The sequence below is a fragment of the Lipophrys pholis genome (assembly GCF_963383615.2).
Source record: "Lipophrys pholis genome assembly, chromosome: 4".
Classification (NCBI taxonomy): Eukaryota; Metazoa; Chordata; class Actinopteri; order Blenniiformes; family Blenniidae; genus Lipophrys; species Lipophrys pholis.
Window position 1 is genome coordinate 33684563 of NC_137637.1, and position 27441 is coordinate 33712003.

At 42.5% G+C, this 27441-nt stretch overlaps 1 protein-coding gene across 1 annotated transcript in view; it reads left to right on the plus strand.

Annotated features, from left to right (window-relative positions):
* Positions 1 to 10107: 10107 nt before the first annotated feature.
* syn2b (synapsin IIb) overlaps positions 10108 to 27441 on the plus strand; it is a gene marked incomplete at both ends in the record, with an annotated part of 109439 nt that continues 92105 nt past the window's right edge. The window contains one exon of the mRNA XM_080462282.1: positions 10108 to 10547. Within this exon, the coding sequence (XP_080318408.1) occupies positions 10108 to 10547 (440 nt within the window). The remainder of the gene's footprint in view (positions 10548 to 27441) is intronic.

Sequence of the window (27441 nt, forward strand, 5' to 3'; positions counted from 1 at the left end):
TTTTAGATGTAGATTCATAGCAGTTGGCGGATATGTCTCCAGCCCCATTATGGGTTTGTCATCATGTGAGGGACAAATATTATCTTCCCAGTAATTGGTGTGGGCCATTTCTTCAACCAGCTGAATATTGATAAAGGCACTGAATCCTGACTAACAGGCTCACTCAATGTGGCGAAGCACCCAGTTAATATCAGAGTTTGTTTTTTTGGGGGGGGGGTTAAATCCCAGGGGGGGGAATTCACGTACAGACACTGACGCACTGAATTTGTCAAACTTGTACTTCCCAATATAAATGTTATTTATAACCACTGTGAACCCGACCCAGATGTTTTCATTTGCCCGTGCTGCTATTCTGGGAAATGTTTTCCACATATGTGTGAATCTCTTTCACTTCCACTGCTGTGGAGTTTAAGAGCAATATCTTAGTATTTCCGTTGTTTTAAGACGCTGGCCTCCAATGAAAAATCAGCAGCATCAGTCACTTCACAAACTGCTCCAAAAATGATGCATGTTGACGTTCAAGTGACGAAGAACTTGTTGATGTTCCTGCTTGAAAAGTGTCAGAATTCATAGCAGCACAGTTTGTCGTGTGTGAATGATGTGGAGATGGAGCAAAAAAAAAAAAAAAAGGAGGAACCTTTTCATTGTAAATCTCTACATGTGCAACGCTTGCCTGGGTAACGCGTGACGGCAGGAAGCATCATGAGAAGAAAGTAAGCTATAAAAGGTTCTGCTGGGAGAGATTAGATCATTAACATACAATTCTAATGAAACCTTCTGGTGCAAAACACAGTGAAATGTCCCAAAAAATAACCCGTCTCCTATCGCTGTTGTAAACACGTCTAGTCCATGGAGGACTAAATATACTATAAATGAATAAAAACCACAATAAGCAGAGTTGTAGTTTTTCCACTTTCTCCGCACTCTATTTTGAAGTCCACAAAACTGAATCATTCAAATTCTATTTTTGTCATTAATTTTTGCGAATTCTGTGAAAGAACAATAAACTGGTTTGAGGCCAGTGAGCAGGAGGGAAGACTTGTGATATACATCACACCTCAGTGTGTGTGTGTGTGTGTGTGTGTGTGTGTGTGTGTGTGTGTGTGTGTGTGTGTGTGTGTGTGTGAAAGTGAAAAACGCCTTTGTAACTTTTTGTCGAGAACAAATGAAGTAATTCGAGTAGAATCACCGCTTGCGGTCGTTCCACATCGACTGCTTCTGTCTTGATTAAATGACCGGGAGGAAAAGCTTCTGTCCGGCGGGACGCATCCAAATGTGATCCACAAATTGTTGAACCCTCCTTCCTGGTCGGAACCCCAGAATGCAGTTTTACAAAGACATCAAGGACAAGAGTAAAAGAGAGAATTAGAACTTCTATACCGATTCACCGACGCTGCAGCCAATCCCAGGCGACCTTAAATGAAGGGATTGTGGCTCAATATGGGTAAATACACGGAGGGCCTGCTTAGGCTGAACCAGTTCAACCAACACCAGGTGTGATACGGCGTGAAGCTCACATGGACAGTTGGAACGGGGCGATTAACCCACCGACAAACCCACGATTGTAGGACGACCCGTCCACGGATGAGATTTCAGAATTTTTTTGGAGAAAATAAATCCTGTACAATGTATTTTTACATATTGTTATTTCTAATTGATATTTTAAATGTTTTTCATATATCTAGTATATGTCCATATATATTGAGTATAGTATCATATGGCTTTGTTTCTCTTTGTTTACCATTCTCTTAATGGTAAACAAATTGAACAAGTGCATTTAAATACATTTTTAGGAATAACTTTTGATTAAAAGCCAAATTTTCCCAATAATATTGGCAAAATGTGTAAAATCTGATTCACAAAATTCACTCAACTTAATACACAACTTCCATATCATATATGGTGTGGAAATAATTATAATTATAAAACAAACACTGATCCTATTTTTTCCACTTCAGAAGACCATTCGACTCATAAATCAAGCTGATTATTATTTTGCTCCAACAAATCCTCTGTTTGAACAAAGACCAATCAAAGACGCTAAAAATACACAATATTGCCGACCTCAATACACTTGCATGTTTTTGTGTTCAAATATACTTAATAATCCTTCAAATCAATATTGCTGAAAAAATTAGTCGTAGATGAGACGTCTGGAATCACGTTGACGAGGTTGTCGGAGCATCCAAACCCACGTAGGGCCCATTTTTCAGTTTGTGTACTACCCGCATATTGTTCACGTGTCAGCCTCCATTGGTGTGTGTGTGTGTGTGTGTGTGTGTGTGTGTGTGTGTGTGTGTGTGTGTGTGTGTGTGTGTGTGTGTGTGTGTGTGTGTGTGTGTGTGTGTGTACGTGTGTGTGTGTGAATTGAAAAAAAAACAGGAGTGATAAACCACGAGAATCTTTTCTGCTTTCACACGTTTGTTGCCATGGAGACTTCCATTCCTGCCCATGCCTGGTGATGGAACATCAAAAAGGAAATGCACCATTAATCACACAAACACACACACACACACACACACACACACACTTGTGTGGCCACACAGCTGCTTCGGACCTGAGCTCCTCAGAAAAGCTCCGTGTGCCACCGAGCACGGAGAAAGACGACAATCTCCACCATGTGGTTCAGAAAGCAAACTTAAATGCACACATCAGGTCAAATAAGACGCTGCAGCGTCGCTGGAGTGAAGCTGTTCTAGAGCAGTTGTTTTCTCTTTGGGCTAAATGTTGAAACGGGGGATTTCTAAATGAAGATGAATCCGACCCTGTGGTTTATGGATTCTCCACCTCCTGCAGCTGGCAGACGCTTGTTCACCGGCGTCACAACTCCTCAGTACACTAATAATCAATTAGTCACATTGCTAAACCGGCTTTAAACATTTCAGAGATACATAAATGGACAGACTCATTTTAAACCAAGATACAGACGAGTCATGTGAGATGTGCAGTAATTTACATTTTAAATAGAGAAACGCATGATTGATTCTATATAGAGATTCACGCTATCATCCATCCGTCCATTCATTTGTGTTTACGACAGGGACACCCGGGACAAGTTAGGACAAGCAGACAGACACACACCTAATCACCTTCAATTACCTCCTTTACATAATGTGTGATTTATCTGTACTTAATCATTGTAAGTCTGCAGCGGTTATTTTTTGACATAATAGGTTCTTGAAATGAGTCAACTGGACATAAAATACTTCATCAGTTTATGCAATCGTGTTGTTTTAGGTCTTGCCCATTTGTAACCTATGATATTAACAAAATTCAAACGATTCTCACTTATGCAGATTTTTTTTCCTGCATGATGAAATGTTGGGAATGAATATTTGATGAAACGAACAAATAAATGCAGCTTACTGGCTTTTGTGACGCGACTGTCCACAGCGCTGAGACGAGTCATCACAGCCTGCTGAGTGGAGGCAAAGGCCGTAGAATACAGGAGTCTAATTGTCCCGTGCAGCCTGCAAAGTGGTGCAGCTCATCGCGAGCGCTTGCTCAGTGTTGTGCTAAATCGCAGCGCTCACCAAACATGTGGCGCGCCACATGTTGGTGTTTGCATTTTGCATGAGCTCGGTGGGATCTCGCGCTGGCTCCAGGAAGACACTGAACGCTGAGCACCTCAACAGAAACAGACGTCGGACTTCACCTCATCGAAATATCTGCTGGTTTTCCTTCCTGTACGGAGCAAGCCGAGCCAGAGCTCCTCGTGTTGGTACCACCTGTACTTGAAAGTATTCAGTTTGAGACGCCATGTTGCAGGTAGTTCTGCAGCTGAACGAGCAGCTTTACCGTGACCGTGTCTTGGTTCAGGGGCTGGTAGAAGACAGAAGGAATATTCCCTTCACACTCAAGACTTTGTTTTGTGTCACAAAATGTAAAATATTGTCCGTTTAGTGTACCAGATGAATCCCTGTGAGAGCGGGACGACTGACCGATATCAGACGTCGCTCATGAGGTCCAGTTTAACATCACGACTAATACAGATCATCTGTGTTCGGTGACATGAAAATTATGAACAGACACACACACACACACACACACACACACACACACACACACACACACACACACACACACACACACACACACACACACACACACACACACACACACACACACACACACACACACACATTGATCAAATTGTTTTACCTCCATATTATAAGGCAGCATGAAGCCTCAAGCTGTTTCCATCAGTCTAAATCTCAAGGTAATGCTATTTTTCAACATCAAACTTTCTATATTCTGTCAAGTTTTCAAAGATTTATTTGTTTTAAAACTTAAAGAAAAGACGTAGGCCTTTCTTTGTTTTTTGCAAGAGTCTGACATTTTATTGTTTTGTTGTTTTTGGTGCTTACTGAGGAAAACTCTGCTGCACTCTTCGCATTAGCAAGTTTGATCGTAGACTTTGGTTGTGCCGCGGATATACAGTATGTACAACTCAGCGTTTTGTCAAAGTACCAGAAGTAATCTTTGCAGAGTAACTTTCCCAGTGTGGGACTGTGTCTGTCCGCAGCACACCCGCCTGGTTAAATGCAGTTTTGGGGAAATTCACTACAGTTGTCTGGTGTGTGTGTGTGTGTGTGTGTGTGTGTGTGTGTGTGTGTGTGTGTGTGTGTGTGTGTGTGTGTGTGTGTGTGTGTGTGTGTGTGTGTGTGTGTGTGTGTGTGTGTGTGTGTGTGTATGTGTGTGTGTACTTTAATACCATCCACCCACACAGAGGTGTTAAAGTTATTTCAGCGAGTCGGCTCCTACAATAGCTGAACTGAATCAATTACTTCCCCTGAAGCAGATTCAGAGACTTGACATCTCTTTATATAATTTTTTTTTTTTTATTGCATCTAATTTAAAAAAAAAAAAAAAAAAAAGCACAGAAAAGAAACTCCTGCGAACGTTTGCAATTATAAAGCTGTGAGTCAAAACATGAGTCGACCGTAACGTTGTAATGAGAAAGCTCCAGTATTGGGTTTGTGCCCCTCGTGTTTTAATTAACCCAGAGAGAGAGAGAGGAACCTCTCTAAGCATAGAAAGGTTCCTCTCAGTTCAGTGTCTTCTCCACTGCTTCCTCATTACATCCAGTCATTTCAAAAGGGCACGATTCCGTTAAGTTAAACTTCTGCTGGGCCCACAGTGAAAGGCAAAACTCATTAAGCCACATATCGGGACGCCCCTTTCCGAGGGTGTGGAGAGCGTTACCCCGTGTCGAGTGAACCTCCCGTCGATAGCAGATGTGTGCAGAGGTCAAGTGTTCTGATTTCTCTTGGATTATCTAAATTGAGTCAGCGAAGCGAAAGATGGCTTTACGCTTTTGCACATTCACCCACACACTCTCACGTGGCCTACAGCAGAGCAGCCCAAACTCCGCGTTCTGTTCTTCATCCTCCCATCTGCAGATAACATGATCTCTCTCTCTCTCTGTTTTCTTTTTATCTGAATGAATGTGTGTTTAATTGGATGATTCATTAGTTTGGTGCAGAATAATGAGTTATTTCACACAGAAAACACACAAGCAGTTGGAATCCAGTGGCGAAGGTGGCTTCGCAAACCATAAAGGTTTATTATGAAATGACAGGAATGTGTGTGTGTGTGTGTGTGTGTGAGTGTTACAATGACTCACTTAACTTTAACTGTACCATCAATGACAGTAATGATTCTATTCTATAACTAAGAACACAGAAGACGGTGGCTAAAGCCAAAAAATCAGTGCGTGAAAAGGTGGCATGGTGCTTCAGTGGTTTGCTCTGTCACCTCACAACAAGAAGGCTCCGGGTTCAAATCTACAGTCGTTGCTTTTTGGTGCCTGATTTTCTTTTTTCTTGGCTTCCGCCTACAATCCAAATACATGCTTGTGATTTTCAGATGAAAAATGGGCCATCGTGGCAGCAGCCTTTGGTTTTATTGTCATAAAGTGAGAGGAGTTGGCTGATTGCTTGAGATCATAGCTTGAGATCACATTTGGAAAGGGTCCACAAACAAAACAAAACACCAACAGCTCCTAAAAACAAATAGAAATGTGACAGAAAATAATGACGTGACAATCAAATTGACAACTGCACCAAACAAAAGATTGCTGTTTCCGAAGGTAAAATGTTGGACCAAGTTCACTTTCTTCATCCACCAAACTTTTTCTCTGCACATCAACACTTTTAGAAAAACGTCTCCATTCATGGTCCGATTTGTTTGTTTCTATATGTTTAAGGTGCCGGCGGCGTACGTAGAAGGTATATATAAGGGTATAATGTTCACCATTGGAATATCAGATGATAAATGTTGCCGCTGCCGATGCATTTATTCTAAACTGCAGTTCACACAGTTTAGCAGCGTCTAAACGTACGACGCTGCTAAAATTGCACCGTCTGTCAACAGCTTGAGGTAAACGGCAACTCCAAATCGCTTGTGGCTGTGAGTGTAAATGGACTGATTTGTATCAGTGTGTGTTGGTAAGTGAGAGACCAGAACAATGTAGAAATAAACAAAGACCAACAGTGGTTGTTTGTTCCCTTTGGTGTTTCCTTTGCCCCGCGTCGCTCGGCGCTCGCACGCATTATATAACGGCCGTTTGGGGACGTTTATATGTGTCACCAAACATGGAGGCCAGGACGGGCTCAGGATGTCGCTATAGTTCACACTGCAGCTCTGTGACTCACTCCGTCTCTCTCTTCTGCGAGGCTGAACGCAGCCCCCCCCCCACCCCCACCCACACCCCACCCCCCTCCACCCCCCCTCGGTGGGCCTGACTCATCGTGACTCGCCACAAATGTGCATCCTGCACGTTACGCAAGGAGACTGAGCACCGATCCAATTCTGCACTGGAAGTCACCGCTGAGCCGCCTCAGTTAAAAGGGAGACTGATTTATACATGTTCACCCATTGTCTTCTGTCCTCAGCACATTTCAGTCACGATGCACGTCGTATAGATTCCAGTGCCAGAAGCGAAATAATCAGGTCTTTAGTCAGAAGTCCAGTTGGACTAGGGGTTAATGACAGCCGACTGCTGCCGGCCCATGTATTATTGTGGGGTGTCAAGCAGCGCTTTGCACTCGCCTGCAAATTACAACAATTTTCCATGTTTAAAAACAAAAAAAAAAAAAGAAGAAGAAGAATTATGACTGAAAAACAGCTGAAAGTTCAAAAGAGCCGTGAGTGGTTCAGGCTGCAAGCGAACAAGAAAACAAACCTTTCAGTGCCTGAAAGGTCAAGGAATACATTTCCATTCATTGAGATCGCAGCGGATAAGCAAAGCAATGTTAAAAATGAAAGCCGAGTTTCAGGAAATATCAAAGCTTGACATTGAGTGAGAGGTCAAATTTCATTTCAAGGACTGACTGATGGGTTAATTTCATGTTTCACAGGTTTTAGGAAGTATTACCATACACTGAGATGATGATGATGATGATGATGATGTATTGTAGCGGTGCATTTTCTTACTGCAGTATTTTAATGCTACAGTTCTCCTTAATGTGTGTGTGTGCCCGGGGGATTTTCTTCCCGCTGGAATAATCTTCCCTCTCCCTCTTTGTCCTGTCATCTCCCGGCTGTTTTTTGAAGTGAAGCTTAGAGCTGCAAACACTGCAGCTGCTGGCGGCGTTCGGGAATCGTGCTCTTCTCGAGCCCCGAAATGGTGAATGCATAACGAATCCTGGCACAGGCGGGAGATGTTTGTTTAGGGAACACACAGTCTGAAACACACACACTCTGTAACGGCTCTTAATCTGATGTCTGTGTATGTGTCTGTGTGTTCATAGTGAGGCGAGTTGAGTTGCGCCGACAACAAACTGACATCACTGCTGTCATCACAGAAAGGTGCCAGTCATCATCCCATGGTAGGTGATACTTTCCATGAATGCTCTTCACTGCACTTTAAGACCTTCAGAAACGATGTCAGAGTCGGTCAAAGTCAGATATTTGATCGGCACCTTAAGCTCCAGGTAGAGTGTCTGAGGATTTCATATTTCCAGGAGCCAGTTGTACTTTATGTGTGTTCCACTGCTGGCAGCTCGAGTTGATGCAGCAGCAGAAGCTCCTGATGTTGCAATGTGACGCTTCACATGCTATTTTATGTAGAATTAACTAATGACCTCAAACATGAGATGCTTTAAAAAAGAAATATATAAAACAAAAATGCACATCATTTTACAAATGGAAAAAAGAAGAAATTTGGGAATTTTAATAAACCCATGGATATAACATAAAACATGGGAAAAACATTTTTTTTTTCTTTAATAGGGTCCGTAAATGGCAATAAGATAAGACAATAAGATCATTAGTGATTGCTCTTGTTGTAGACATAAAAAAGCAGCTAAAAACACATCAAGCAGTCTAATCGAGCAGAGATACCCTGTAACGGCAGTAATCCAATGTAAATATGGCCAATAATCGAATGAAATCGTAAAAGATTTTTCACGAACATCATTCACAGAATATGTGTCCTCAGTGAACGAATGTGACGACTATACCTTCCACTACACCACGAGATAATCAGACTGCAAAAAATCTTTTATTTCTAAGAAATGCGGTTTTTATTTACGGGGCCAATCAATCAGACAATCAGACACATGCAAACTCACTCCTATGGATGATTTTAGAGTCGCCACTTAACCTCAAGTGGACGATTCTTGACTGTGGCAAAATGCACAGGGGGGACATGCAGCCCTGCAGAGGAAGGTGCCATGTTGGATATTCTCACTGAGAAGTGAGAGCAATCACCGTACACCACCAGTAACAACCAGGCAATTCGGAATTGATTGATGGAAGACAGTTAAAATCAATGGATTTCTCATCATCTTGCCCTATGTGGGTAAACCCTATCCTGTTCAAATGAAGTCAGTTTTCTCAGTTTCGTCAGACACAAATCCCAATTTTGTGGGATTGACATTCTGATCCACCTTTACTGTTTGATATAGATGCAAAAGAAAACCCACCGTGCAACCAAAACAACAGATCTCCTCTATTAAATAAACATGGAATGAAAAATATTCATGCATATAAGAGATTGATGAAAATGTTGTGGAGATGCAGAGAGAGAGAGTGAGAGAAAACTATATTACACAGACTAGATAATCTCTGTCCTTGAATTATGGCGCATGCATTTAAGGATAAAATACTGGCACGGTTACAATCCTGCCAGAGGACTTCTTTTTTCAGCTCTACTGGAATCCATGTCATGAAAGTGCATCAGCGCCGTCGCACACAACAATGGGAAACAGAGGACGACATGTCGAGCAGGAGGCAGGAAGATGGATGGATGGATGGATGGATAGAGGAGGTGTGGCTTGCAGGGCACGCGGGGTGGATGGTATTTCCATCTGTGAACTCCACCTTCTGCACACTCGCAGGAAACCCCTTCCACTGGTTGCACACGGCACGCCGAGTTACAAGGCTGCAGCACGACACGCAAACGTAGCCCATGATGTAGGAGGATGATGACAGGAGAGAGGAGGAGGAGGAGGAGGAGGAGGAGGAGGAGGAGGCGAGGGGGGAGGGGGAGACAGCCAGTGAGCTTGCCGTGCGAGAGAGTGAGCGAGAGAGCGAGCGAGAGAGCGAGCGAGAGAGGGAAAAGGGCAGAGGGAGTGTGAGCGAATGAAAGGGTGAGAGAAGCAGAGAGAGCTGCATCTCTTGAGTGCATTCGGCTTGCAGCAGCTCAGGAGGAAGGAGGGAGAGCGCCAGCACCTCACCGAAGGGGGCGACACCACACCTCACTCTCTCTCAGACACACACACATACACACACACACACACACACACCACACACACACTCTCACACGTCACACACACACAATTTGCAAGGAGGCGTGAGGCTCCGGAGGAGGAACGCCACACACACACACACACACACACACAGGCACGCACACGCCGTCTTGCTGGTTTGGCTGCACTTTGGAGAGCTGTCTCTTGAAGACTGGACCAGAGCTGTTATCCAGCGCTTCATCCTTCCTTTCCCTTCCTCCCTGCTCTCCATCCTCCCAGCAGCACGGCAGCTCTCCATCACGCATCCCTCCATCATTTGGACTGATTTCCCTCTCTTGCTTCCACTCCGGTGAAAGAATTCAGAAGGAGAAGCCGGCTGGACGACTGAGAGAAGCACCTTCCGACTGCAGCCATGAACTTCCTGCGACGCCGCCTCTCGGACAGCAGCTTCATGTCCAACCTGCCCAACGGCTACATGTCCGACCTCCAGAGGCCTGACCCACCTGCTCCTCCTCCCCCGGGCGCCTCGTCCCCGTCCCAGCAGGGCGCAGACCCCGCCACGGCTCCGGCCCAGGTCCAGTCCCCGACTGCAGCTCCGGCGCCGGCCCAGGCGCCGGTCAGCTCCCCGGCGGCTCAGGAGCGGCGTCCGTCCCAGCTGGCTCAGCAGCCTCAGCAGGCCCAGTCCTCCTCCGGTGGTTCCTCCGGCTTCTTCAGCTCCTTCAGCTCCATCACTAACGCGGTCAAACAGACGGCTGCGTCCGCCGCCGGGTTCGTGGAGCAGTCGGCCCCGTCGCCTTCCCTCTCCAAGAAATTCAAGATTCTGTTGGTCATCGACGAGCCTCAGCATGAATGGTGAGTCCTCGAGCGAGCGCCGTCCAGATGGCTGATGGGAAGCTGACATGGCTGGATGTGGCGTTTGAGTGAAGCCGGAAGTTCTCGTTGACCCCTAGAGAACGGGGTCAAAGTGTGTTTTGGAAGTGGCTGTAGATTTGGTGTGGTTAAAAACACCCCCTTGTGTGTGTGTGTGTGTGTGTGTGTGTGTGCGTGTGTGTGTGTGTGCATCTGCTTCATGCTGACATGATCACATTGAATAAAAGCCTGCATGTTCCTGTGGTGTAGCCACACACACACACACACACACACACACACACACCCACACACACACAACTGGATTCCGCTGCAATTTTTTTTCTGTTGATCTCATCTCTTTGTATTAAAATGCTTTCCGCTCTCTCGCTGAAGCCGCTCCAAAAATAGAAACAGCTCTATTAATCTGAAGAGACAGGAAAGCTTCTTCTCTGGGGTTTGGATCCACACACGCCTCCACCCATCGCTGTCACCTGAGTCTGGCTTTTGTTTTTTTAATCTGTCTTAATGATCCCGTGTGTGCAAAGTCATGTTGCCGTGTGTGTGTGTGTGTGTGTGTGTGTGTGTGTGTGTGTGTGTGTGTGTGTGTGTGTGTGTGTGTGTGTGTGTGTGTGTGTGTGTGTGGGTGTGGGTGTCATCCCTTGACACACACACACACACAGCATCCCTCAGCACAAGTTGACTAAGATATAATCATGATGCTATTAAGATGTATATCACACTGGAGCTCTGAATGAAACATTGCAAGGAGCCATCGACTCGGTAAAATAGCTGCTTTGCTTTTCTCTACAAATCACATTTTGTAAAAAAAAAATTTTGTCTGGATGTTGATGAAGAATTTCACAACGTAATCAAATGGTGCCATTATCTAAGTGTAGTTCAATCTTCTATTGTGTGGCCACGTGAAAATCTGTCACTCACACGAGACGCTTTTGACCTTTTGAATTTAATGAACGCTGCACAGTGTCATCGTTTCACCACCACAGTTTAGTGCTGCTTGTAAAACTGAACATGGAGCGATGTGGTCGATTTTTCATGATGTTTACAACTCCCCAAGTTAAGAATGAGAATTAAACGGGCCGATAAATATTAACAAGGAGTCCTGCGATGGTTTCAGCTCCGGGACAACATGAACTTTGACACGGAAGGCATTTGGTGGTCAGAATTTCAAGAGTGTGTCAGAATTTCTAATTTATTCATACATTCACAGACTTTTCTCTGTGGTACACCTTCCTCAAAAGTGATAATTAAAGATCAGTAAGAACTTCGTACTGGAATGTCTATAAATGTCGAGAAGTGAATCTATTTTTAAATCTCGATACGCCATCTATCTGCGGCCTCATATCCAATTTACCCCCCAGTTGGTTCCAGAACCTCCAGGGAGGCTCAGAGTGGTGCAGCAATTCAATGAATGAGCTGACATTAGTCGTCCGTGGCAGTACTCACCAGCAGACCTGATAAATGGAACTGAAAATCTTTCTGAATATCATAAACTCAATTTCGTTTCTCAACCCAACAACTCGTAAAACAGTGAGGATCCGTGATGATACCACTGGACTGCCATCACTTGATGGAGCAGAGTTGGAAAAATCCAAATAAAACCGAAACGTCTGCGATGGAGCCGGGTTTGTATTTCCATGATATTTTAGACACTGACGTTAAAAGACGTGTACATGCATGTTGGAGAAGTGTTGTGATGGATTTTCTATAACATAGGCCTCACATGAGGGCCATGGGAGACTTAAAGCCGGAATCAGGAGTCTCAATATATAACAGAGCCGCATCCAGGGTAATAATTCTTTTTTTAAAAAAACACATTGACTTCCATGTTTCAATCAGAGTAATTAATGATTGATTTATTCAGTGGGGATCACAGTGTTTCTATACGAACAGCTGACAACATGAAATCATTGAAGCTCAAGCTGAGAGTTCAGTGATGTGGCAGATGAAGGTTGAAGCATCAGCATCAAATCCATAATGTGAGCGAGAGCTTGTGAAAACAAAAGCTGCAGAAATGATGCAACCTGAGAAGTGCTAGGTGTTGGTCAACATTAGTGGAAACACTGAGGCGGCAAGATCTTTAAGCAGATTTCTACAGACAAATTAAGTCATTTTATGTATTTGGGGCACAATTTAAAGCAAATGCATTTAAATAAAGATGTCGATTTATGGATATTTAACAGCATTTTTCACAAGGAGCCAGTGTAACAATAAAATATATTGAAAGATATTTCATTGATGGTAGAGTTATTCATACCTCCAATAATAATAATAATATTTACAGTTTTAATTCAGAATTCATTAGTTATTATGCTGTAATTCTTTTGGTCTGGCACACTAAAGATCAAACCCAGCCCCCCAAAAACTGGGTTTTGTGGCACAAAGACTTAAATAGACTGAACTTATCTTTTAATAATCAGTTCAAAGATGATATACCATCATATTCTCTTGATCTGCTTTCATTTGTTGTATAGTTTGATCATCCATTTGGTTGGTGTTTTTCTTTGGAGGATGTTCAAATAAGTGAGATATATTCTCACAGGGAAGCGTCTCCTTTATTTATTAGCTTTTACATTATATTTACGTGCATTGTTCGATGCTGTTTGTCTGCTCCTCTCATATTCAAAAGGTTTAAATTCTCAGTTAAGGGCTGCAGTATCGATGTGACACGTCTCACCTTCTATGATCTACCCTTCGATTTTAATTGAACCTCATTTGAAATCTTACCAGGATGATTTTGGAAGCAGTAAAACACACTGAATGACACTTTGTTTAAACTTCTACAAAGTCAGTATTAACACTTCACTTTACACTTCAGTCAAACCAGTCCTCACACAACACGAGTACCTGCACAGCCACAGAGATTTGTGCTTTCTAAGGTATAACCCTGCGGTATTGGAAACCACCACTGACAAGCAAAGCCCGAGTTAAAGACACCAAAGGTTCAACATTCGCACCAAACGGTTTCTCACACTATCAGCGCAGGATTATCTTCACGAGGGTGCATTATGCATGTGCGACGTATGCATGAATACTCAAGCTCCACTACGCCGTACTGGCTGAGCGTGAATGGCGGATTGATGTTATGGTAATCCTGCAGCTCAAACTGTGAATGCTCAGTGGCTTATGATTGGACGGCTGCCGTTCCGGGATGCGAGCGCGTCTGAATGTGAGACTCTGCAGCCGTAATTCACGAGGGAAGGACTTGAATGCACGGCTCATCTTCACACGTTTCCTACATCTGTGACATCTGCAGGGAACATAGCGGTTCAGTATCTGTCTTCTTTGACTGGAAACTGTCGAGTCAGATTATTGATGGTTTATACGCTCAATGTTTGATAAACCTTCCAACGTTTAACTACATATCATGAAAAGCCTTGTTTTACATATTGTTTTACAGCCAATGTTGGCAAATTGATTTTCTCCCAAAAGAAAACTGCTCTGGAGGTCTAAGACATGAATTCAATCCAATTCTGCTCAACACTGATGCACTGCACGTCCTAATGAAATTGATTTGGTCATACGTTGTTCATAAGCTACTGTTCTTGCTCCGCGTCAGTCAAGGTCTTGTAATTCTGGAGAATGGAACAAACCGTTCTCCATAAACTTTACTTTATATTTTGGTTTAGTAATACTTAATAATCATGGATCAGCCTTCCTTTTGTTTGTTATTGTTAGTTGTACGCCCCAAATTACAGACAAAACCAAAAACAACTGCTTGTATCGAGAAAATAAAGTTACAACATTCAAAATACAAGCAAAGCAGTGGTACTGCTGCGTCCAGTAGGGGGGGGGGGGGGGGGGGGGGTCATAGGTTCAGTGGGACTGATCCCAGTGGACTGTGGGTGAATGCATGTCGAAAAGGTCACGAGTCCATCACTCAACAATCACACACTTCACACACCTACAGACAGTTGTGATTCACCAATTTCCCTCAAATGCATTTTATTGATGTGTGAGTACCTGCAGAAATCACCGAGGGAGAACATGCACACTCTGGAAAGGCCGTCGAGCCCAACCGGGATTCACACCAACGACAACCTCGCTTTGATGCAAACCTCGAACTCTTGTACGCATCATAGAATTTCTATTGGATTCTTTGGATAATTTTCTCTTTTCACAGATTTGTAACAAATGCAAATTATGTAGTGTGCCGTGGTTTTTATGCAGAGGGAGTCATGATGACTCCAAACTTACAGGGTACGTAAGCAGTGTGCAAATTGTTATCGAGCGAGTTCGTAACGACGTCTAATTCCAGTCATGGAACCAACTTCTGCCAAGCAAATGCTGCAATATATAGATATACGTGTATATATAATGCATGGCTGTGGTTCATGTGATCCTACACATCAAGTTTAAGAAATGATGAAACAACATAGGGAGAAGAGTCAATAGTTAAACTAATTTCAACTTTATCCAGAATACAGTGAATTTTCCATTATGAATTTTACCGGAATTATTTTTCAAGCAATTTTTCATCCAGAGAGCTCAAGATAAATATTAATGTTGTTGTTTCGGTGTAGAGGGGGAGATTTCAGACCGAGCTTTCCTTTAGGCATCAGGGCCAAAGAGGCATTCAGCTAAATGTTATTGATTTTCCACCCAGCAACGAGCAGACTTGAAGCTCTCAGTAATATAACATGGAAAACACAGAATCACACTGGGAATGCTCCCTCTGCACTGTAAGTCAGTCACGCAGCACCTTCCTTGCTCAACTGTGTCGATTTCTTTAAAACTAAAACACTTTGCTTTGTGATACTTGGCATTGAGAGGGTTTTGAAATACAATCACAAGAGAATATGTCTGTGTATCCCGCCTCTTCGTGATTAAAGCTGCTTCAGGAGACACGCCACACATAGATTGTCTCACACCAAGGAGTAAATGCCGGTTGAACTCAGAGACGGATGGATGGACATGATGAAGGTGTACATTTCCATTGGCCAAATGCCCAGCTGGGATTAGCTCCAGGTCCCTAGGACCCTTTAACGCATCTTAAAACCAGAGGGTTTAATTGATTTTTTTTTCTTTAGTTTGATGGATGGTTATTTCCACTTAGATTATAACAAGTCTGAGATTTCAAGTGATGCATCATATACTATACTTTACGATAGTCAGTCCAAGTTTGGTCTCATCTTCTTAATTCTCAAGGTTAGTTTTTACTTTTAAATTTACGACGAGTGTTAACTCAGAAACAACAACGCCCACACGAACGACCTTGGGCTGTTTGAATGGGAGACATTTAAGAGTCCCTGGTGACTTTCTAAGGAGTCCAGCCAGAGTAGAATATATTTATCATGCTCGATCAGAATAATAAATTAGCAGGCGGAGTTTGTCTGAGTCATTTCCAAACTGGGGCTCATTGTCTTGCTCAAGGACAGTTGGTCTGATAGGGTGTCCAACACACAACCCACTCTGCCAGCTGAACCACTATAGTGGTTCAGTCCTTATTAATAATTGCACTAAAAGGCTGACTCTCCCATGGATTTGCAGCTCTAAAAATGGCAGTGGGTCACATTTTAATTACAGATATTGCCGGCTCCCAGGACACGGATTTCTGGGAATAATACCACGGGAGAAACTCTACTTTTGAAGTATACGTGAATATCAAGGGTGACTTAATTCATAGCTGCTGGGAGCAGGTGGAGCGGCGTTTTGAAAGCAATAACAATCATTTCATTAGACCTGGAGTTGAAATTTAAGACAATTAAAGCTTTTTATTGGGGAACACATTTGCTATAGAGTGGTGTCGTGGTTAGCACTCTTTCTACGGGATTGTGAAGTCTGCATGTTCTTCCTGTGTGTTTGTGATGGACAAGTTCCCACAGTAAAGGTTGAGGGTGATGCCATTCACACTCGCCTCACCTCACTTCCTTCTTTGATTTGCAGACAGCCACACCCCAAACATTTCATGTCCACGCCACACTTTTGATTAATTCCTTTTATTTATAATGTATTCCTCCTTGTCTTACACTGTTTAAATGGAGTGCACACATTTTCACATTGACAGACTGTCATTTCCACATTTCTGTTGTACTAATTATGTTTTTCTATTTGAGTTACCCTGCTGGTGTTAGGCGTCATTCTGCAAAGTGGCAACAGATCAGAGAATCTTTTATGCTGACGTGTTCCGTTGACCACTTTTATCATCCAAGAAACTTAAGTTTGTATCTTGTATTTTTTGGGGTAAATAAAAAACCTGTTTTCCTCGTTGCTTAACTACTCATGGGGTTTCCTGAAGTACCACAGTTCAAACACAAGCCTGGGGGTTAATTGGTGGTTTTAGATTGACAATATGTATGAGAGTCAGTGATTGTGTGTGTCTGTGTTTGTGCCATGATGGACTGGTGACTTGTCCATTGTGTATCGTCCTTTCACTCATAATCAGCAGGGATTCGCTTCAGCCACAAAGAGCCAAAAAGATCTGATCTACTAACAGTTTGCATGTATAAAACCAGCGCACATTTGCGAAATACTGTTTTAAAAACATGTGCCAAATCACACACTATTGATTTCGTCATCTAGAGGAGTTTTTACCTATAGATTAGTCGACAATGTGCAAAGTGATTTCAAAACTCTGAATAGATTTGTTTGGGTTTTTTTATGACTGATTCTGTCAGACGTGGTTTGAGGCATTTTTTCAACTGGCTCAACACGACGTCTATTTGCCAACTTTTCTCACACATTATTGTCCGTGTTGCAAACCTTCTCAGATCTTGCAATGTCATCTAAATTACTTCTGGTTTTTTTATGATTTCTTTTTAACCACATTTTTGACCTTGTGACAAGTCATCTCTCATACTGCCTTTGTCTTTTTGACAAATTTATTTATTGGATTTAAGGCTTCGATATATTTGATAATGCCCTCCGCCAACGCATCAAACTCAATGGTGTCACATTTGGATGGATGGATGGATGGATGGATGGATGGATGGATGGATGGATGGATGGATGGATGGATGGATGGATGGATGGATGGATGGATGGAAGACATTCATAGATTACCAACAGAAGACATGAGCGCAAACAGCGATTGACATGAAATTAGCCATGTAGACACGCATGAGCTACACTGACATCCATATTTAGATGTTAGCTGACAGTTGCATAACACCACCCCCCCCCCCCCCCCCCACCTCCAAGAAAAAACAAAAAAGCAGGTATTTTGTCCCCCGTGCATCAGCTCATTCTCCACATTCCCAGATATTGACTGAGCTAAAGTGATGAAGTTTCCCCGACCGTGACACAAGTGGAGACCACGATGGGAGTTCGGCAATAAAGCTCAAGGATCGGAAAACTTTATTTTCAGGCAATTAATGATGTGAGCGTTTGCTTGGCAAGTTCTGTGTTTCCTTTACGTAACATACCCGAGCCCATTGAGATGGAAGGGGGAGAGATGGCGCCCTCCAGGGCTGTTGAAGGTGATCATCAGCACCGAAGGGAGGATTAAGGATGAGAGAGTGGCAGAATCTGGGAATCTCCCTTTTAGTGGTTTCTCAGGAGGTCTGCGTGGTGTCCTTTCCTTTCCAGCCTTTATTTGTCGATGCGCCTCTTTTTCCGTCCGTTTCCCCCTTGCTGTCTCCTCCTGCCTTTTATTATGGACGGCGCTCTGAGTGTGTGGCTCTGGAGAAAGTGCTCCAGGTTCACGACGGGATGAAGTAATGAGAAGAGACGTGGTGATTCAGCAGTTTCTGCCCAAAGGCCACATCTGCTCCCTTTCCTTTCTGTATCGGTCTGCATCCGTCCCACTTTCTCTCTTTGCATTTCCCATTATTTATCAGCTAAAAATGGACTCGGTAGCCGAGTGTGCTCAACTCCTGTAAAGCACAGGAGCCCATCAGAAGAGGCTTCCGTTTTGGGGGGAATGTCTGAGTCTTTGAATCGACTCAGTGGTTGGTTTTGTGATCTTGATGCCAGGTTGACAGTGAAGGTCACCCAATTCGCCTGCAGCTGAAGCTTCGGCTTGACGGCCTCGTATTTGAATGCAATTCAACGAGACACAGCATTTCTAGTCTTTTCCAGAGAAAACAGTTCAAGTAACTACATTATTTCACCCATTCATTTTGACTAGAAAGCATATTAAATGAAGCAAGTAAGAATGAACTTTGAACTAGGAAACATTTGGCTCAGTGGTGGTTTAGATGGGGGCTCAAAGTAATCATAGAATAAATGAGGACAGACCTACTAGTAGAATCAGGAGTAGTGATACGATCCTCTAACGTTGATATATCGAAACCTCATCTCATCTTGCTTTGAGTTTATTTCAGAATGTCCTCAAACCAAGTGGCCGTGAAGCCCCGAATACAACACTAATAAATATGTATTTGTCACTGTGGTCTGTCGTGAAACTGAAGTATACAACAAAATGAAGCCTGCTAGATTACTGGACTATAACTGCATTAAAACAGTCTGCCACTAGGTGAAGTTGAAGTTGCTTCAGCCAATCAAATCCTTCTTTGGATGGTATTTTGATGAAAAGTTATATCATAACCAAACTTGGAGGTGTAGTGGTCAGTTGAATCCCAGAGCCGGTGGGTTACCACTGTGGGTCCTTTGACTGCCGGGCGCCACACCACGGCAGCCCATTGCTCCTATTATACATAGTTAAAGTTGACTGTGAACAAGATCGGCAGAGAAGGAATTTCCCGAATATTTTCACAATGGAAGAAGAATTTTGTTTCGGTTTCCCTCTTTAATAATCAAATGACTGGTTGTATGTGGTGTTGGTACAGTTCATAGAGGGCTCACACTAATACAGCACACAGGATTAATGGACTTGCTCTGAGGCTTCAGCACCCTCCCTTCCTGAAGTTTCACGGCAGAGCTGCTTTGTCATGAGCTAAATCACTTTTGGGCATGATGACATTGACCTGACTTGAACACAAACCAGTGTGTGCATGCCTGCACTCGCTGTCGAGCATCGCCAGTGGAGACAGAAATACACGGTGGGAGCAGGTGGGGAGGCGGAGCCATGAATCTCCTCATCAGCATCACACACTGTGCATGCACACAGCGGCGAGCGCCTGCTTTCTCCCTCTCTATCTTCTGTCACCTCCTCGTACATTATGGGAAAGTTGTTTTATGTTGTTTTACTTTGTGTCTCTGATGGCTGAGTTTACGTTGAAATGGAGGATTGGGAATAAAGTAGTTCCCCGGTAAAGGTTATGTGATAAACACATATTTTTCTATAAGAAAGTGCTGAGGTTCATGCAGGATGTTAAAAGTTTGTGTTCATCTCCCAAGAGGGAAGGATTTCAAACTTCACTGTTTCAAAGAAAAAGGGAAAATATGCAGTTGGAGCAGGAATAGAATATCTTTCTAACAGCAGTCAGACAGAGAACATCAACTCCTCTGTCTTCTAAAAGTACAGATGTTTCTTGCTTCGTGTCATTATAATATTGACTTTATCCACCTTCACATGTTTCAAGGCCATTGTCAGAGACAGCCATCAGGTGACCACACGGGGGTTTTGTTGTTTATGTTGGATTTGCAAAGGTCAAAGGAAACCATGAGAACCTTTCTCGAATTTAGAGCAGATCTAGGAAAGCGCCTCGTGTTTTTACTTTTAAGGCTCCTGCTTTTGTGTGTTCTTTGAGAGTGTTTGTGTGGCTTTACCGTAATGTTCTGACCGATCAGAGGTCAGATGGATCTGCAGTCTCTCTGCAAGGAAATAAGAAAAAAAGGATGGGGAACCAGTGCAGTGCGACACCACTGATCTCTTATCTGATCCTGTAGTGTGAGGGTAACCTCGAGCTGATGTGGCGATAGAAAGGAATTGAAGGTATTTTATATTATATTAAGAGTTTTTAAAGAGACACTTATCCCTCATTTCAGCTCCAAACGTGACTGTGTTAGTGGTCAGTCAGTATCTGAACACATCTCAGCCTCGGACATGACGTACAAACGAGGAGCCTCAGTCGTCACTCGTAGAACCAGTAAAGCATATTAACAGGAAATAGCAGCTGAACATTATATTAACTTCGATGAAAGGACACATTTTTTTAATGAGGACAATGTAAATATCGATATTTTGACATGATGAGTCGATCCAACAACAGACATGTGGTATCAGCGGTGTCGATAATTTGGTATCGATCGACAGATTTTAGCATTGATCGCTGATCAAGTCAAACATGTGGATCAGAAATTAGAAAGAATGTGTTTTATAATTTACCAACGAATGTAGAATTACTTATGATGTGAAACTAGCAAGTGTGCACTCTTCAATATATGCAAGGAAGACCAAAACAATGAAAATGAACTGTGGTGAAAGACCTTTTTGAAAAAGGTCGTTTGGATGTGTTTATTTGAGATTATTGTGTAATGATTGGGTTTCATAATTTATTAATCTCCCTTTCAATTTTCAGACATGCTGTACGGCTTTTCTATTGATTTATACGTCTCCCTCATCACAGTCTGAATCTGCCTTTTTACAACAAACCCCCGCATCATAAAGAGAAACGCATGCACGTGTTTTCTGCTGGCTGATGTGGGATTGTTGGTCACATTCTGGCTCTCAGCTGCAGGTCACATTTCCAAACACACAGAGGCCGAGAAGTGACCTTATTACAGCCGGTGGCAATGTCGTGTCGACTTTACGGGGCGCTCCTCTCGGCTCCGACCTCCCGGGTGTCTTGTACCTCTTGCCGGTTGTCGTAACCAGGCCGGTGGCATTTTCAGCTCGGCGGACGAGACAGACGCAATTCAAAGATGAAAACTGAAACCTTGTCGCTTCTCATCCAGCAGCTGATAATGCAGTTAATGTCTGACCAGTAGACGAATGAATCACATGAATAGGAAAGTTTTAGCCGCTGCTTTAAGCTTTTAACGGTAAATGACAATGTTTATCACTTAACTCTATTCATTACCTGTAATAGTCGAGTCGCTCATGCTTGTTAAAAACTGAAGTGGTGGCGACACCAAATACTCATTCATAATCATTTTTTCTTAAACGGGACGTACAGTGGTGTAGTGGTTCACATGTGCACCTCACAGCAAATCTATCCCTGGTTCAAACCCAGCCCAGGCTCGTGGGTCTGTGTGCTGAGTTTGCATGTTCCTCTTTGTCTCTGCGTGAATCAGTTTCCTCCGACGGTCCAAATACTGAATCCTGATTCTAAGGCCGTTTACATGGGAACGATCGATTCTCTACTTTGTTGTACTTGAATTTTAACCTTGCGAGTGATCGTCTCCGAGATTGTTCGTGTGTTTTGAACAAATAAAAGATTTATTTGCTGCAATGCTCCAAAATATTCCAGAACTTCATCCACCAACATCTATTTGCTTTAACATACAATTAAGCAAACTTTTTCTCAGAGTCGTTAGTAAATCATGCCGCCTGCAAAGTTTCCCCGTCCATCACCGGGCAAACATGGAGAGATATTCTACTTTAATGGGCTCAAACCAGAACTTATTTTCTCATGAAAAAACTGCTGTTTAGCCTAAACCTCATATTGTGTTATTGTACATCATGTCAGTGAAGACCTTTTCAAGCACGCTGTAATCTTGAGCTTGCTCCCATGACACCAGGCGATCTGTGATTAGATTTGTGGCTCAGGCTGTTTCAATACCCGCAGACTAATGATGGGCTTTAGGAAGAGCTTTTATCCCCCCCCCCCCCCCCCCAGGCCTGCCGGGACTAAATATCACAGATCACCCATTAACACAGAGTCGAGCATCAGAGGAAAGCAGTTTAAAAAAAAACAAAAAAAACGTGCACACACTTTAAAATGACAAGTAGCGCTCATTGGCTGCACTTTCTCAATAATTTAAAACCTCGACAAGCTGTTGAACTAAAAGAGACAAACAGCTTGAGGGGCTTCATTCCAAAACAAAAACTTTAATTATCCCAAAAGTCACATTCAGCAGCGTCGCCTCAAACGCCAACAAAAAAGTTCAACTCGACTCCCGTGCCAAAAAAGAACGTTAAACGTCAGAAACAAAAAGGTTTTGACGCTTTTATTAAAGTTGGCAAAGATTCCAACACAGGGAACGAATTCATGGAAACAAAACAGTCAACGAGTTAAAAATCACAAAGGAGTTTTGACAACTTCATCATCAGCAATTTGCTAAAAGGGGCAAAGAAATATGCTTGAAATATCAATATTATGTTTTACACTTCACTTCTACACATTGTGAAGCCTCTTAATTCTCATTCACAATGTAAAAAGCTTTATTTTTTTAAGAAATATTTTTCTGCACTGCATATTTCAGTGTATTTTGGTGTTAAATATCAGTAAAAGCTTAAATCAAACAGAAAAATTCAAAAACACCCAAACTTATATTCTGTTATTATTATGTGCCAAGTCTGTAGTCTGTTGTCATAAAGTGAGAAGCGCTCGCAGACAGTTGATGTGCAACGGCAGACAACCCGAGTCTGACGCTCCGTTTGCACAAGAGTTTCTAGTGAAAACTGAAAACCTGCGTTGCGTTTTATCCGTTTACACGATAACGGTGCTCGAATCCATTGAAAACTCAACTTTTTCAAAATGCTCCGACACCACCGCCATGAAGACGGAGGAAGTACGGCCGTAGTAAATAATTCATCTATACATAAAGATGCACAAACATTTTCCTCCAGAGTGTCATGACTCCATATTCTCCTGGGACTTGGTGCTTTTATTTTGACAGCGACCATAATAACAATCCAGCTTTGTTGTCTCCACATATGAATGTCCGTGTGCTCCCATTGTTAATGGTTCCAGTGTGCGGTTTCATTACAAAAACAGCGCCATCTCCTGGCCTGGCATGCTAACTACATAGCTTTCAGCATTTTTGCCCCTTCAGGTGAAATCGTTTTCAAAACGCTGCTGTAACTTTACTGACAAAAAAAACAAGGTTTTCACTCGAAGTGTTGTGTAAACGGAGCCCGAATGTTGCTACGAGCCGCTGGAGCTGCTAGAAATCAACTGGAACGCAGCGGGGGAAAGCAGAGAATCGTTTACAGACCCACGGGAAGGTGACATGAAGCATTTCCTCTCCCCCAGCTGGTCTTCCTCTTCCCTCTGCTGGTTGCACACCTGAGGACAATTTGTTTGCAGGTAGAGTATCGCAGCTGAGGAATTCAAAGAGCTGAGAGGGAGAGACAAGCAGCTGGGCCGGCTGAGGTTTGGCGTGTAGCTTATTTCTTTGTTTTTTTGCCAAACAGGTTTGGGAATTTGTGGTTTTGTTATTTTAGTTTGGGCTGTAAGGAGCCAGTAGTCAGATTTTCAGGTTTAGTTCTGTACCTGACATTAGAAGGTGTGGGGATGCTGCTCCAGTAATATTTCTTGGTTGACTGAAGGCATTGGTTTTGCATTTTGAAGTACTACATTGTACAGCGTTACTTCTAATCCAGGTGGAGATTGACAGTCAAACGTACTGTCATATTCAAATTTTGTAAAATCCACATAACATAGTGTACTAGTCTTGTAAAATCCAAATTTCCACTAAACTCATATTACATCGTAATAGTTATGATTCTAGACTTTAAACATTTTGGTAATTTTACATTAATAATGATGTTATGCTGCTTTTATATGGACAGATTTTGCCCTATTGTTTGTTTTATTAAGATTTTTCTTTTACTGCTGCGTCTTAAAGATTGCATTTTCAATTGTTTTCAATAAAAAACAACAACGTAGAAATAAAGAAATCTTTGTAGTGAAAATTGCATAAAATGCAAGTGAGCACTTTTTTCAAATTTCTAAAATATGAGACCAGCTTCAGTTTGGTCGTCACACTGCGACACTGAGAGCAGCAGACATGCTGGAGAACAAATAAATAATTACTTGTTTCTGTTTGAGGTTGGACTTTAGCCGCTCGATGATCCCCTTCTTGTCATATTTTGGAGAATTCCTGATGAGAATGCGAACTCAGCGAAGCTGAAGGTCGTCGCTGATTAATCCCGACATCTCGTTTCATTGAAATGTGCAGATAGAGACGCTGCGACTCGTCCGGTGTGAATTTTAACACTCACTTTGTGTTGCTTTGGAAAATTTGTAGTCGCCTCCTCCGTGAATTGAATAATGTCGTCAGAGTCGAAATGAGTTTCATTTATTATTGATGTCTGAGGAATGGATTGAATCATTTTTGAATGAAAATCAATTTTATAATCCAAATATTTGCAATTCAATAAAAGTCGCTAAAATATCAAAATACGGCTGTGCTATACATTCTTCACTTTAGGGAACCAAGTGCTCTAAATCAAATGACATTTTGGGGCACATCACTGATATGATGAGGTGAAAATCAACTTATAATCTATGATAAGGGCAAAAATGGAAAAAAAATCAATGCCACTGTTGATAATGCAGACATGTCAAGGTTTTTTTTAATCTCTGCTCATTGGCCCATTAGTCTGATTGCAGCAGGCTCATGCTGTGTGAACGGACCTTTTCAGTCCTCTTCTGGTAAACAAGCCTCTTCAGATGAGGAGACACAACACTGTACAGCAGTATGTAGAGTGTCCATTTTATAGCGTTCCGTCTGTTTCCTGAGAGAACATCTACTTGTTACATATTTAGTTCCACTGCTGGAAACAAGAACACAACACTGTTGACAAATGATCTGTCTTCAGCTTGTATTTCTAACCTTCACCTCTCTGGTTATTGACTGATATAATCTGAGGCGTTGGAGAATTTCAAATGATTTTACATTCATCTTGGACGTACAAGAGTGCATGCAACGCTTGTATTTAAATTTTTTCAAAGTGTTTTATCATTACTATTATTATTATTATTCCTGAACTAACACAGTCCTCATACTCAGATGTCCTACAGTACCTAGAATACATTTGCAACCTCAGACATACATTAACTTACATTTAAATGCTGGCTGTTGTTTGAAAATTCATAGTTTGGCGTGACCTTGTCGTTATAAATTTGTTCGTTGAAAGACCTGATAACAACACAAAAAGAATACGTATCAATCGACATTAAAAAAACGCCAAAAATGCTGTAGTTTCAATACCAAGCCTGTAGTGGCGCTGTGACATCAAGAACGGAGAAAAAACAAAAATGAAGCATCGTCATGAAACTGATCTATGAAGATGAGACGTATGCTATTGTGCTAATTTATTCGTTTTCTTTTTTGTTCGTTTTGCATGAGTGATAATACACAACACTGCCCCCACGGGTCATCAGTGGTATCACTCCATTTGCTGCACATCTATGAGCTCCCTCGAAACGTACCAAATTACACATGTAATGAACTCGGTAGACAGACGGAATTGACTCCTCGTCTTTAGTATCAAACGTGGGTGAACCTTTAATGAGGGAATCATTAGACTGACACACACATTGGTTAAATCTCAGCTGATGAATCACAACAACTCTACACTAATACAACTGAGAATGGCCAGAGGGAAGTGATCAAAAGTGATTTTACCTCCTAAGTGACTCCACTAATTTGAGGAAGCAGTTAATTGCTTTAATCAGACGTATTTGTCAGTAACTATGTTTTTCAAAGCAGACCCACGTAAAGTAACTTCTATCGATGATGTACTTGTTTATCAAGCAGGTTAAGCAGCAGTCGATTCACTCACAGGCAAACATTGAATTTCCTCCGCTTCAGTATACTGACCGAGTTACCTCTGACCATCTGCCGATTACAACAAAAGTCAGTCGTAAAAGGACAACTGAGGAATGGTTCTCTTGTACAAAGACACAAAGGAATTAAAATCATATCGATCGTGTCGTTAGTGTGACTGACTGTGTTTCCTTCCAGTGCGTCTGCACCGCCGTTTCTCCACAGATAAACCGGTTACTATGCACGAGGCGCACACAGATACCTTCGAGGGCCATAAACGAGACCAATCAGCATCACCACCGCTGGTGAAATAGCCTCCCTGTTGCCATGGCAACAGGTACTCCTCTTCGATAATCTTGAAAATTTGTGGGTGAAATGAGGGACTGATGTGATTTCCTGACAAAGAGCTGTCTGCTGTTGATGCCTTTTTTTTCCTGCAGGAGTAGCACAAGTGACCTGCAGTGAGACGATCCCAGCTCGTCTGATGTTTGCATTCAAATGAAACCTGTAAAGAACATTGAAGACATGTGACCACGCTCACGGCGAAGAAAAGTCCCAGTTCATTCATGTAAATGGTCTTTTTCTTCTCGTACTCGCACGTTTTGAAGGATTTTTGGCACAGATGGTTGCCCTCCCGCATTGAACAGAAAATGAAAAGAAAAAAAAGCCGCAATTTGAACCGTTTTTCGAAAGGAAAAAAAATATTTTTATTGTTCAAAATATCCCAAACTGTCATAATTCAAAGGGTAAGAGTTCTGAGTCGGAGAAAGAATATCTTCTCCTTTGTTATAAAAAGTACTTCAAAATCTAATAACAGTCCGCGCTGGGGGGTCAACCGCATATTAAACCTCTCAAATATCTACATCTGTGATATATTATTGTGTCATTGGTGTGTGCAGGGGTCAGGGGGAAGTCAGCCATCTCAAACTGACCCACTCTCTTGTGTCACATTTCTTCTTCCCCCTCAAGAAAATCCTCGTCATTTTCCGTAATGAAGACTCTGGGTGATTCTTCTCCCTGGTAGAGTCTTTGCTTTTTTTTTTTCCTGATACTCGTGCAGATTTGGCTTAATGGGGGTCCTCACAATTGCCCAGAGGTTTTAAATGTGAGTGTGTGTGATTGATTGGTCTGTCCACGGCGTACCCTGCCTCTGGCCCCATGCCAGCTGGAAAGCCCCCCCCCCTCCATGTAAATTATACATCTAAACATGTTGCAAGGATAATAGTAATTACTGGGATGAAATTTGCAGCTCCAGAGAGATATATTCTAACACAGCTTGACAGGGTCTCTTTATTTCTATAGCACCATTCATTTTGCTTGCACACATATAAGATGTGTTTTAATAAAACATTAGAAGGTGATTAGGAAACCCGCT